At 38.3% G+C, this 13,037-nt stretch overlaps 1 protein-coding gene across 4 annotated transcripts in view; it reads right to left on the bottom strand.

The window, feature by feature from the left end:
- Positions 1-3,753: 3,753 nt before the first annotated feature.
- The window catches only part of WDR36 (WD repeat domain 36), a 41,585-nt gene continuing 32,301 nt past the window's right edge, over positions 3,754-13,037 (bottom strand). For all 4 annotated transcript variants that reach the window (XM_082336761.1, XM_082336762.1, XM_082336763.1 and 1 more), the window contains one exon: positions 3,754-12,943. In XM_082336761.1, coding sequence (XP_082192887.1) covers positions 12,794-12,943 — 150 coding nt within the window. In that variant the 3' untranslated portion in view covers positions 3,754-12,793. The remainder of the gene's footprint in view (positions 12,944-13,037) is intronic.

Here is a 13,037-nt window from a genome sequence, read left to right as displayed (position 1 = left end):
GAGCACTTTTTTTTTTTTTTATTCCAGAAGTGGTACTTGTTAGTTCATGAAGTACCTGAAAACAACAATTCAAGTTTGTTACCTGAAGTCTGTCTCTCATTTGCTGCTTTGTGAACATTTTTTTAAGATACACTTAAAAACCAGGATAGGGATTCCAAAAGGTTTGCCTGTGTTTTCTTTCCAGATTAATACGCTGCCAGCTAACTAAGAGGATGATGCAGCCAGTGACTTACTCTCTGATGTTTACAGTTATCCCAAGCTGCCTACAACTCAAGAAATAATCAGCCTTCATGGTTGTTTATCAAAGGATTCAAAACATGAAGTCATATAAAAATTATTTTTCATTTTCTAAATAAGAATGCCTACACAGCTCAGCATTTATACATACCTATATCTACATTACTTAGGTAGAAGGTTTTTCTTCCCATTACAAGGTCGTCTTTGCAACTGTTTCCTTTTTAATTTTACCCAAACTAAAGACCTAGAAAATCAAGAGGGGGGGCAGGGCAGGGGGAACCCAGGACAGATAAGGATTAGTTGTTTGCTGCTTTTTTTCAGTGAAAGAACTAGGGGGAATAAGATAGAGTTAGCAAGCAACCAGCCTCAAAGCAAGCAAGAGGAGGTAGCTGTGCGCAGGCAAGCTGTGGAACTCCTTGACATGAGATACCGCAGATGCCAAAAATGTAGATGGAGTCAAAAGATGCCAGGCAGATTCATGAAAGAAAAATCCACGGTTCAATATCACAGAACAGTTAGAAACCACCTTTGTCTCAGATAGTCCATTAATTTCAAATTGGTAAAGGCTGAGAAAATATTTCAGAGGAAGTTTCAGGTATGTTTGCTGTGTTTCACTTTTCCTTGGCATCTGCCTTTGGCCCCTTTGGTCAGATCTAACAGAGCCATTATTATTGTTACATACAAGTTTCACATTTATTATCTCAGCATAAAGCAAAACTTAGACAGCAGGCTGGATAAAAATATGATCTTACTGAAGTGATTTTTCCTATAGGTTATTTTCCTAAATAACTTTTCAGTTCATCACATCACAGAAAAACTTTGGCCAAGAAAATCTCCTGCTGTGTGGGCACTTCTGAAAACTGATGGCTTTGGCTCACAGTAAGGAATTTGCACAGTTAATTAGTTAGTTACTAATTGTTTATGTATATATCCTGAAGCCCACCAAGTTTGGAACTCCATATGGTGGCTCACTATGGCCTAAGAGTTGCAAAGAAGTCTGACATGGGGGTTCTGATGCCATGCGCTACATGTGTGATTGAAGTTATGTGCAAGTAAAACCAGAAACTTAGGGGAAATGTTAGGCCACTTCAATAACGCATCACACTACTAGATCTGCAGATAATGAATATCCTGAAAACGAAGCACACTGAAAAGTCAGACAAAAGCATATCTTCTTGCCTTTTTGTTGCTCCTCCATGTACATTTACAACCCTTCATTATATGAACTTCAGGGACATGATTTGTGGGCTCTCAAGCAAATAATCAGGGCCCCACAGCACAGGAAGGGAAGTAAATGCATGGCTACACTTCATCTTCAGGTCTTTGTCCCTATCTTCTAAATGTAAACTTCCTTTCATCATGTGTGAAAGAGTGAAATAGCTGAGGGACAGCAACACATTCTTTACTATCACTTTGGCTATCCAGATAGAAGTCTTCATAGGGGAAAAGGAGAAAGAGAGGGGACAGCTTTTAACAACATTATGACTAGATTTGTAAGCACTCAGATGACAACATGATGACTCACATGACTGAAGTGATTTGAATTCACAGAGCAATTCCTCATTCATTGCATTTCTGGGTAGAATCAAACCCAGATGTTGCTATCTATCCATCTATGAATATGAACACTATTATATGAACAGATCTTACTAGGAGACAGCCTTGACCATTTAGTATTCTTTTACTCTTGCTAGAAAGAAATTGGTTTGAGTTGAAGTACAGCAAGGCTGTAAGCATTTGACTGGGTGGGTAACTTATTTTGCATAATGGTGATGTATCACTCTATTTCCCCTACAAACCTAGAAGTGCTGTTTGGAGTTAATACAGGTGAGCACTGAAGGCTTTTGCCAGAGATGAAGATAGGTTGAGTTATTAGGAACTCCTAGGTAAAATGCTTGAGCAGTGATCTTCACAAAAACACAGTTGGTCAGATCTCAAAACCACAGGTCGCAACATGGAAACTGAAAGACGGGGTTTGCTCTTTTTCCAGCTTACCATGAATGCAGAAATTTTGATTTTCATCACTCCTCTTCTTCTAGCCCCAACTATCTCAAGACTGGACTAATACTGAGTGGTAGGACAAAGAGCCAAGAGTTGAAATTCCTCTGTACTATTTCTGATTGTTCTGCTGACTTCTTAGAGGACATTCAGCAACAACGGATCTATCAAGACTGCATGATGAAAAAAACCAAGAGGTAGCAAGCTAGCACCAAACTGTTTAGGCCTGGAAGCCATAACTGGGACCCCAACCTCTAGCTAACACTCCTATATGACAACATACAGCTGTTTCTACATGGTACTATACTACATGGTCCATTTCCCTACATGTCACACAGTTCTGATAACAGTTACCTATATTCATGGTTTGCTGTCAAGCTAAATTTATCCAAGTCAAGTGCTTTAAGTCTTTGGATGAAAGGACCTCCCATTGAGCAAGTGGAAATTATTACCAACATTATAAAATGAGTGGGTGCTGCTTAGACTGAGAATTAGCTCTTCAGAACACGGTTGCTAGCGAAATAACAATGGGAAAAGAAGCACTTGCCTTTCAAGTTAGTCTCTAACAGGAATAGAAGCAGACTGTAACAGAGGATAATTGTTACAGTTTGACTCCTAGAGTGGAAATTAAAGAGATTAATGGAACAAATAAGATTTTTCCTTTATCTTAGTACAATCTGTGGAACAATCCTGTCATTTTAGTAAGACACCCTCCCTTTTAGTTAAAGGAGAAAAGCATAACTAAGCAATGTAAAGAGAGAATCTTGTTTAGAAATATGGAACATAGATGATAAAATGCTGGATTGACCAGATGTGTCCACAATGTTTTATTCAGCTCTTAAAATTTCTGTAAATGATACATGGAAGCAGTGGGGTGAATACTGAAAGAACAATTTCACAGAAATTGAGAGAGGATTGGCAGAAATAATCGGAAAGGTCAACAATTAATGCTAGTAAATCTTTGCTTTTCTGGTTTGGGGAGGATGATAGTTATAGTTAAGAAGATGATCTCAAGAGTGTCTTTCTGGAAAAAAAGTAAAAGCTGATTGGAGAAGGAGGAAAATCATACAATTCTCTTAAGCACAGAATTTTTATATTTTATTAGATTTAAAATCTGTTTTCATTTGTCTGTTGCTATCTATACATATTTCCAATACCTAGTTAGGTTAATATTTGTGAGAGGCAAAAAGCCTGTGGCCATGTAGACTTATTTCAACAGAATAACAGAGACTGGAACATCATTCAAAACCGTCAGTTGTCCTTTTCTGTTTAAAGGCAATGGATTATTTCATTTAATACTCTCCAATGCACATAAAACAGTTACTTAGCTTTTCTGAATGTAGTTCTCAATACTGATTAATTAAGATTCAAGGATTTTATTTAGCAATCTTGTCTTCATAAGCTTTGCAAAAGTCTCTCTTGTTTAAAGCTTTTACCCCAATCCCTTTTCAAAATAACATACTATTTTATTATGGAAAGACAGTAGAAAATTCACTTATGGCTTATTATAAAAAATATTTTTTTTTTCCCTGTTATTACAGCAGACTGTCTTGTAGCATAGAAGCCTGTTTCTTGTCAGTGGCTAGAGATTCACTGTGGATATCTCTAATCAACAGGAATCTGTCATTCTAATTGACAGTACACTTAGGGCTGTCAGTTATTAAAAGCAGAGAGCTAACACAGCTTAATAGTTACCTAGACCATAGCATCTCTTTTAGGACTGTAACCAGTATTTAAAAGAGTATTTAAATCAGAAGAACAATAAATCTGGACTAGTATCTAAAGCTGTACTTCAGATGGGCTGTTGTAACCACCCTCTTGCTGATGGAACATGCTGAGATGGTAAGAATATTCTAGCACCACAGTCTGGGTTTGGCTCTTTCTCCACCATCAGTGTTCAGCTTAACATCAACACTCCACTCCTAGGCACCAGTCCACAGCTCTTGCTAGATTAATTCAAATGAGGTTAGATTAATCTTATCTGAACCATTTTCATCTGATGCCACAGTCACTGCATTATGTTTCTGTTTAGGCTGACCAGGCATACCAAGGACCTCATGGTCCATGTTTAAGTTGCCTGTCAACCTACAGGGCCAACTTCTGCTAATCCCAGAGCTCCATCTGTGTTTCTTGGTCCAGAGACTTAAGTGGAGTTGGGGTGATAAGGGCAGGTTACCTTAAGATTACTGGTAACATCTGTAACGATCTGCGGCTCCAGGAATTCCTCTTCCAACACATCAAGGTGATAAATAAGGTGAGGAATGAGTATCTGAGCTCAGCTATGGTTCTACTTGAAAAAATGTATGAGATTTTTCAAAGCCTCTCCTTTCAGCATGAAAGGAAATGGCAAGTGTCAGAAGAACAGCACCTCCTCAGTCATGTCAAAATAGCCTGGTTTATACACGTATGCTATAATTAAGATTTATTCTTTAACTGCCAGGCACTAGTCTCAGCTAAGAAATATTCTCATATGCATGGAGCAGAGAATCTAACATGGTCAAACTTTCATTAGCACATACTGTTTTCAGTATCATTATCCTTTAGGATTAAAGTTTACTTCATTATTTTACCTCTAATATTTCACTGATTTTTTTCTTTCATTTTGACAATTTCAGTATTTTCTTTCTTTACAAAGTAGATTAATCAAATACTTATAAAGTAGGTTAACAAATTTTCCAAGCTCACAGAAACAGATATTTTCATGAAAAAATAAATCTTACCTTAACCTTCTATTTTGTAAAGACAAACCTGTTCAGGTCTTGACAACCCTTAGAAACATTCAGTATATCTCACTAATAGGTTTCTGTTGGGGAAAAAATGGTACATTTTCCACATAATTTTATCAAGTAAATGCTTCAACAATATCTTTGTATTTGCCCACTACATCATTTTTTTCTGCCGCCATTTAGAATCTTGACAGTGGCAATCAAAATATGCAGACGTGATTCCCAGTTTATATAGAAAACAGCTACAGTTCTCCCAGAGGCTGAATTCCAGCTTTGGCTCCTCTGTTTATGAAGAAATCATTCCTGTCTGCTCCCCTAAGGAAAGCCAGGAGACATCTTGCAACTTGCATGTTACCATGCATACGATATCCTCAATGTTTAACACTGGGGGGCCACTTTTGGACTCTGTAACCCTGACTAAGCAGAATTGCCTGTGGGAACTATGTAAGTCATAGAGGCAAGATCTTGCAGTCACCTTGCTGTAAAGAAGAGAGCTTCTGCAGCATGGCCACAATGCTCCCACTGCTATGCAGGGAAGAGGAGGAACATGTGGATGCCTGCCTCTAGCCACTGTGGGCTTTCAGCAATCAGATCCTTGGTTCCGTGCAGGATCACTGCTATTTACTTCACTGTCTCCCATTCCTCCTGTGTAAAAAGAGGCTCTGTGTCCCTCTCTTCCTAGCATTTTTTTTTGTTGTAACTCGTGCTCTGGTATTCAGGTATCTGCTCTGATATTTTCAGTAATTATTGTGGGAGATGCTGCAAAGGGAACGGCATCACTAGAGAGGACATCCTCTCCTGGGCCAAGTACCACTGTACTGGGGTCCATCCTCTTCCTGAGGACTGACAATCTTTCTGACTTCTGACTGCACGGGTTCTTTACAACACCTCAGGTGTTATCTTTGCTAGGGAGTGAGATTTAATTGCAGTAATTCCCCAGCTCCTAAAAAGATACATCCTGGCCTGTTTCTTTTACAATTTTGAGGTTCCTACTGTCTCCAAGCCTAAGCAGCAGAGTCTTGCTCCAGAAATACATTTCTAGACATCAACTTTTCCCTAAGACTTTGTGTCTCTTTCTGAGCTGGCTACATGCTTTGACAGTCTCTCTTAACAGTGTTTCTTGGACCTCTCACCATTCCCAGACTAAATGCCTTGTACCCTAGGAAGAGGGTCTTTGCCCAGGCACAAATTGTGTTACCAAATGGTTACAAAACAGTCAGGCTGTAGAAGCTATTATAAAAAGAAGAAAAATCTATAGCTGCAGCAGGGGACATAATACGGTGGTGATACACGAGAATGAAACCTCCAGGGATAAAAGGCAAGAACTTGTAAAACGGTCAAATGTGTTGTGGCACCCACCAATTTTAGAATAATTTTTCTTATCAGACATTCAGTTGAAATACTTTCAACTCACTTAGCAGTCTAATTCTTCTACACCTCATGGCAAATCTCTCGAATGCCAGTAGCATTATTCAACATTGCTGCATCTAATTTATTGAGCTTCTTTGCTATGGGATATTTAAAAAAATAATAATGTATTAGGCATAATTAGAACGTGACTAAATTAGTTTCTGTAATGCCAATTAAACTGGATTACTACAAAAGTAATTCACACCTCTATGCTGTAGACCCAGTTATCACCCATAAGCTAGCTCACAGTATAAAAAGTACATGGCACACAATGCAATAAACAAGCACCAAAATTTGCAAAATCTTAACTGACAGCATGCCTGTTGACTTTAACAGTAGCAATTCGCAAGTTTTAATAATAGACTATTAAGTAATTACATACTGTTATACTTCCACTGAATTTTATCATTAAATTAATGGTTCTTCCTTTGTCCACCTAACCAGTCATTTCATCCTAGAAGGCAACCAGCTTGGTCAAGCACGATTTGCCCTCATGACTCTCTGCTGGTTGTTCTTCATCATCTTGCCCTTTGTGTACTGGACATGGATTCCAAAATCACACACAGCACATGCTCCGTGATTGTTTTGGAGACAGATAAGTTTGATCAACCAATAGTTCCCTGGACGCTCCACTTCACCTTTTTTAAAAATGGGCAAAACAGTCTCAATCCAGTTTTTGGGGACCTCCCCAATCACAATGCTTTTTTTATAGCTGATAGGCAATGCTATTATATTGGACAGCATCTGTGCCTAAGTCCTGTGCAGTCCCGTGGTTATAAGGTGACTTCAGAGCACTGTGCTCTAAACTCCTCCTAACCCATTACTCCCCCATTGTTGGCAGCTCTCCTCCTTCAGAAAGGATGCTGGTACACACAGAAAATAGAAGCAGGCTTTGCCTGTGAAGACTGAAGCAAAAAGGGCCTCAAGGATTTATGCCCTTTCCATATGCAGCAGTAGGATGTCATCCTCAGCCATCAATATGAAGGGAGCTACAGGAATTTCTGTACAGATGCTGCTGTCTACTCTAGCACCATGAATAAACCATATCACTTAAGCACTGATGTAAGCACTGCTGAAATAGCTTATATTTATTTTGATTTTGTTGAAATGGGGTTCTTCAAAAAGAGTTAGGCAGTCACCCCTCACCAACCCAAAGCAACAGGCAAATACCGAGGTTAGTCTCAAATGTGAGTAACAACCAGCTGCAAAACCCTGTGTGAGCAAACCTTACGTTCAACAGAAAATGTAACCTGACACACCCTGAGAACACATTTACCTGTGTAATTAAACTTTGCCCCACATGACAGGAAGGGACACCTTGTGTTACAACAGGCTGATGACTTTTCAGTTCCAGCTATGCCAAAGAGATGCTAACATTTCCAAAGCAGTAGGGAACATCACTGGTTGTAATAGCGGAATGTCATAACCACTTTTTTACTGAGCTTAGTTTACAAAATCCTTTTGAGATGTGCAAATCTGAGTAACCCTCAAGGAGAGTTAGGGGTGATAACGCATGGGATGAGTTGCTAAATTCATGTCTTATTCCAAGACCAACATTGGGCAACTCAAGAGACAGTAAGTGCTAGACCTTCAGCTATGTAGCTGTAAAACAACTATCAACTTGGCTACAGGCTAACACAAGAGAAAGGAATACTCTGGACCTAATTCAAGCGGTAACTTCCTTTTTATTTCCATAGCCTTTACAACCATAGCAACTGAGTAAAGATTCTACAAATACATTATTTTATTCTACCTTATTCTGATTTCTTCTATGGGTGATTTCAGGTAACTGCCAGTCACCGAGGTGGTCTGATCCTTCAGGGGGATGACCCTTAACACTGGCATACTCTTAATACACACTGAGCCAGCACAGCAGTCCTTTTAACACACTGGAGAGTCAGGGCAATAATATGCACCTCCACTTAGCCACATGGACTGTTTTGCGAGCTAGCAGTACATGCATCAGTAGAGAAAAGGTATCTTTCAGAGGCTGCCACTAACCGGCAAAGCTCCATGATGTGCAACAAAGCATCAGAGAGCTCACTCAGTCTTTCTGGGGAACATGTAACAGCCAGGGTAGAAGTATCTTAGTTATTGTGTCCTTCATTTTTCTTTCAATTTATCACTGCTTCACAAAAAGAAAAAGCACGGGTACTAAGGACATTTAACGACAGCATTTTATTCTCCTCTAACAGGTACTGCAAACCCATCGAAAAAGTAACACAGACTCCTTGCACGGACATCAAGTAAGGCACTGATTAGATTCCTCATCTCTGAAAAGGTAAATTATTTTTTTAGAAAGATAATTTTTCATCAAACAAGTAATTCTTAAGAAGCACAAGTTTTACAACTGATGATGTGCTAAAAAGACTGATATGCTAACATACCATGCTCAGCAACATCTGCTGATGTCAACAGTCGGAAGGAGAAACTACTTATATATTGGCTACCTTTAAACAATGCTAAACTCCTTCAACATGGATCAACAGAGTTCCAATATGCCAACAAATACTTTGGCTTTTCTCCTTCACAGAATGCAAATGAGTATCTTCCAGTTTCCTTACTCTAGGACAATGACACTTGCATTATGACAATTCGCAGACTCAAAACCTTTCCTAACATTTCTTTTGAAGAAGCAAGAGTGAAATTTGACATGTACAAAGTGTGCAAGTGCTTCAGGCCAGTGGTCTATGCTGGCTGCTGAACAATGTGTAAATATTTGCATCCGTTTACTCTCACTTCACATTTGTACGTTTTTCCTCCTAATACCTCTATTTTTACTTGAAAGAAAAAGGAAAGTAAAGATGAAGTGTAAAGATGAAGTGAAGGCTTATTATGGCTCACAGAGAAGCAACCTTCACCGGTCAGAGTTTGAATCCAGCCAGCAACAAATTCAGGGAACAAGGTCCAATTACCCAGTTTGATGTCAAAACAACCGTGAGTACCAGATCAGTTTGGAAAGCACAACACAGTCAAAAAAAAATAGTGGAACTACTGAGACCTAACTTGACAGGACTGCTGTGTACAGGAGTTGCTACAAGGAGCAGCTACGCTCAGAAGCCAAAAGAGGAGAGAAAAATCATGGTGAAAATGGAGCACAGGAAAGAACATAGGGCAGCAGAGGCGAGTAACAAGAAGAAGCTGGGAGGAGTGCTGTGACACACCATAACATGGAGAATTGTTAACAGCAAGAGTCAGAGCTAGCCTAAAACGGGCTTGGCACTGTGCAAGAATGGTAAACTCTTCAGTAGTTGTCCTGCTTGGAAGAAAACCTAGGGTTAACAACAACTATATCCCTTAATCCAGAAAATGATTTTTCTCACACCCTACTGCATATGCCATTACAATGTCAATAGGCTCAATTGAGTTCTTTTGGGTAACGCAAAGCCCAGTCTATCAAATTCAATTGTAATGCGTCTTACCACTTGTAATCAACAACTTTTGACTAGTATCACAAGATATTGTCCTTGATGTCTTAGGTGAAGAAATAATACAGGAAGTAGCAGGTGAAATATCCACTTGCATCCACTAGCAAGTGGAAATTATTTTTTATTTCTGAAGAAGTTATTAATGGCAGAAAGTTACTCATCATTTTGATACGGAGAAAAACAGGACAAAATAAAAGGCTAAGAACAAGAAGCAATCAGAGCTATTGGCGTAAGACTGGAAACAGCTTTAAGAAGAGTCAAACACTCCTGAAATAGCAGTGATGACTAGGACTGCTGAGGAAAAGACAAAAGAATAAAGGAGGTGGGATATCACTAACATCTAAGGACTATTTTCTGAAGGAAACGATTGAAGTGTTCCAGGTAGACTTAAAACACACCTGTGTATGATATAAGAAACTGCATTAACACATTTAATGAGATCATCCAGACTGCAAAAATTATGTCAACGGTGTTACACATAAATCGTTCACAAAAATTAGTGCACTGGTTCTGCTTTCAGAAGAATGGCCTGTTTGGCAAAAAGTATGTCTTTTTTTTCCTGATTACATCAAGTAGCCCAGAAAAAAAAAAAAAAAAACGAAAACAAAAAACCCCCTCCTCTACAAATCTCACAAGTTTTGTAGATAAATCTTGTACATACACATTTAAACATCTGTGCCCAAAAAAGGCTTTCGTGCATCAGTGAAAAAAACACATGTGCACACTCAGTAAAATGAAGTATCTCCTTCATAAGTAGAAACCAGTTCACAACTGCTCCATGGCTGAGAGGCAGTGAAACATGAAGACTAGAGCACAGTTATTATTTCTCACATTCAAGAAGTAGGAGGGGCATACAACATTAGAAGATAGCAGGTCTGGAGTATACAAACAGAAATACATTATTTCCCTTAGTATTTAATTAAATTGTAGGTCCCATTACAACAGGATGCTGTGAAGGATAAATGGGTTCTAAAAGAGATTAGATGAACCCAGAGAGAACAAACAGGTCTGTCACAGAATATTAAACACAACTGTTAGAATACAGCTGGGTCATGAAGCGTCTAAATAGCTGTCTGCTGAAAGCTGGTGTGATGTGCCTGAGAAAGGATCACTTTATACATGACCTGTTTGCTAGACCCTTTGCATCTATTCCTTGCTCCAGCTGGAGACACAACACTAGGCCTGACTGACCTTTGCTCTGATCCAAGAGGAAAGTTCTTTATCCACTGTTCCTTCTACTGAGGCAGGTCCACAACTCCTGACTTACTCATCCTTTAATATTCTAACGTCTTGGTTCAAAAAACGATTCATTAAGGTCTTCTACACTACTTACAGTAACACGTATAAGCTCAGAGGTTTATTATGTATTACATGGACGTTTGAGGGATTTGGAACTGCTTCAGATCCACTCAAGAAATTGGGAGTAATGGATTCTTGAGAATCATATCACCAGAAGCTAATCATTCTAGGGCACAAAGGATTTTCTTAAACCTCAGTAGTAAACTTCATTAAAAAACCCTCAGGTGTACATCATTCCCATGGACTACACACTCTCAGTCCTAAATGGCTAGAATGCCACAGCCTGTAAACTTCCATATTTCTCTGTTCTCTTCAGGCTTTAACATGAGTCAGTGATGGATAAAGAACAGTCAGAACACCACAGAGAAGCTGTAAAAGCTGACTTCCCATCACCTCTGCAATCCTTTAAAAACCTTGATGACTTTTCTTGCAAATTTGAGCACCCAAAGGGATGCTGATTGCAGGATACATGTGGAATTGTCACTTGTTTCAAGCAGTATTCTGTACTCTATGCTGCATGTACATGGTTGCAAATAATTTGTTAATGATACATGACTAATGGAATTCCATAATGTGATAGCATTAAAAAAAAAAACCCACATATAGAGAACAACAAAACACCGCTACTGTTTCAGACTTATGCCAAATGCAATGAACTCATCTTTCAAGTTTCCTCATCAAAATTGCATATACTTGTTTTAGTTACTCTGTTAGTCTGTGGCTGTAGCTGCAGCATGTGAAATACAGCAAAGTCCTTGTTCAGGAGATTCTCCTGCTGTGAGGCAGTACTCTCAAAGAGCAAAGTTTAAGATAATCGCATTCATGAGTTCCCAAACTCTGCCCAAACCTTATTATTTGAAACCTAAATATCAACTAATAAAAATAGCATCTGATTAAATTAAAAATTCCCCACAACAAAAAGCTTTTATTCCAGTAATCTTTATCTCCTTGAGAAAAGAATCCTAATTTTTGTAAGAAATTGAGCCTCCAAAATTAGAGCAAGAAACCTGCTTACAAAAAATGGGTGAGTCTTTTTGGTTTAGCTTTGTTTTTTTTCCAAGTTCCATAATTTGTAGTGCACCTAGAAATCTTTGCTTTCAGAAATAGGTGTCTGAGGCAAAATAGTGAACACAGCTTGCCAAAGTGAGAAGAAAACTAATTTTTACAAACTTTACAGGAAAAGCACTCTTGATTGCAGAGGACTGCAATTTTTATAATCATTTGCTTTAAACTAATGTAAATAAATTGTTAATAATTCAGACTTCTTGTTTTGTTTTTGCATCAACAATAATTGTTCATCAAGAACAATATAAGTTTTCATCTCCTGGACAGAAATTACATTACCACTGTTTTTTTTTTTCCTGCAGGTCATTTCTTCATTCTGATCTACGTTTTTGGTCATGAAAACACAAGGTAGCTAGGTACATTACCTATAGCTGTCCAACTGTTTGTTCACTGACAGCAGAAATTAACACAACATGAATATTTAAGCTGCACATATTATTTTTTTCTCTGACTGAAGTGAAAAAAAAAAAACTACTCAGTTATGCATGTTCTAAAATACTTTGCCATACACAGATGTATAAAATACAGCATCAGAAGTCCCAGTATAATTCTTGGAATCCAGTATTTTTTGGTAATAAATTGTACTATTATTCTGAGGGGAATTTTATGCAGACAAAACCCTTAGGTATTTTACAGCAAAGCACTTTTCATATATGTTAACACACACAGACTCTGATTGAAGAGAGTCCGCAAATGAATCCAAGTTTCCTCAAGTTGTGCTGACAATCTGGATACTTCTTCCAATAGGTTTGGCTCTGATGAGAGAATCTTAAGATGTAACTGAAAACGAAAACAAGCCGTTAGTGAAAAAAATACAGATAATAAAAAGATTTAAAGATCTGTTTCCTCATTCAATTCCAATACTTTGCTTTCA

Source organism: Platalea leucorodia (genome assembly GCF_965183815.1).
Source record: "Platalea leucorodia genome assembly, chromosome: Z".
Lineage (NCBI taxonomy): Eukaryota > Metazoa > Chordata > Aves > Pelecaniformes > Threskiornithidae > Platalea > Platalea leucorodia.
Note: the sequence above shows the minus strand (reverse complement) of the source record. Positions and strands in the feature narration are given on the sequence as shown.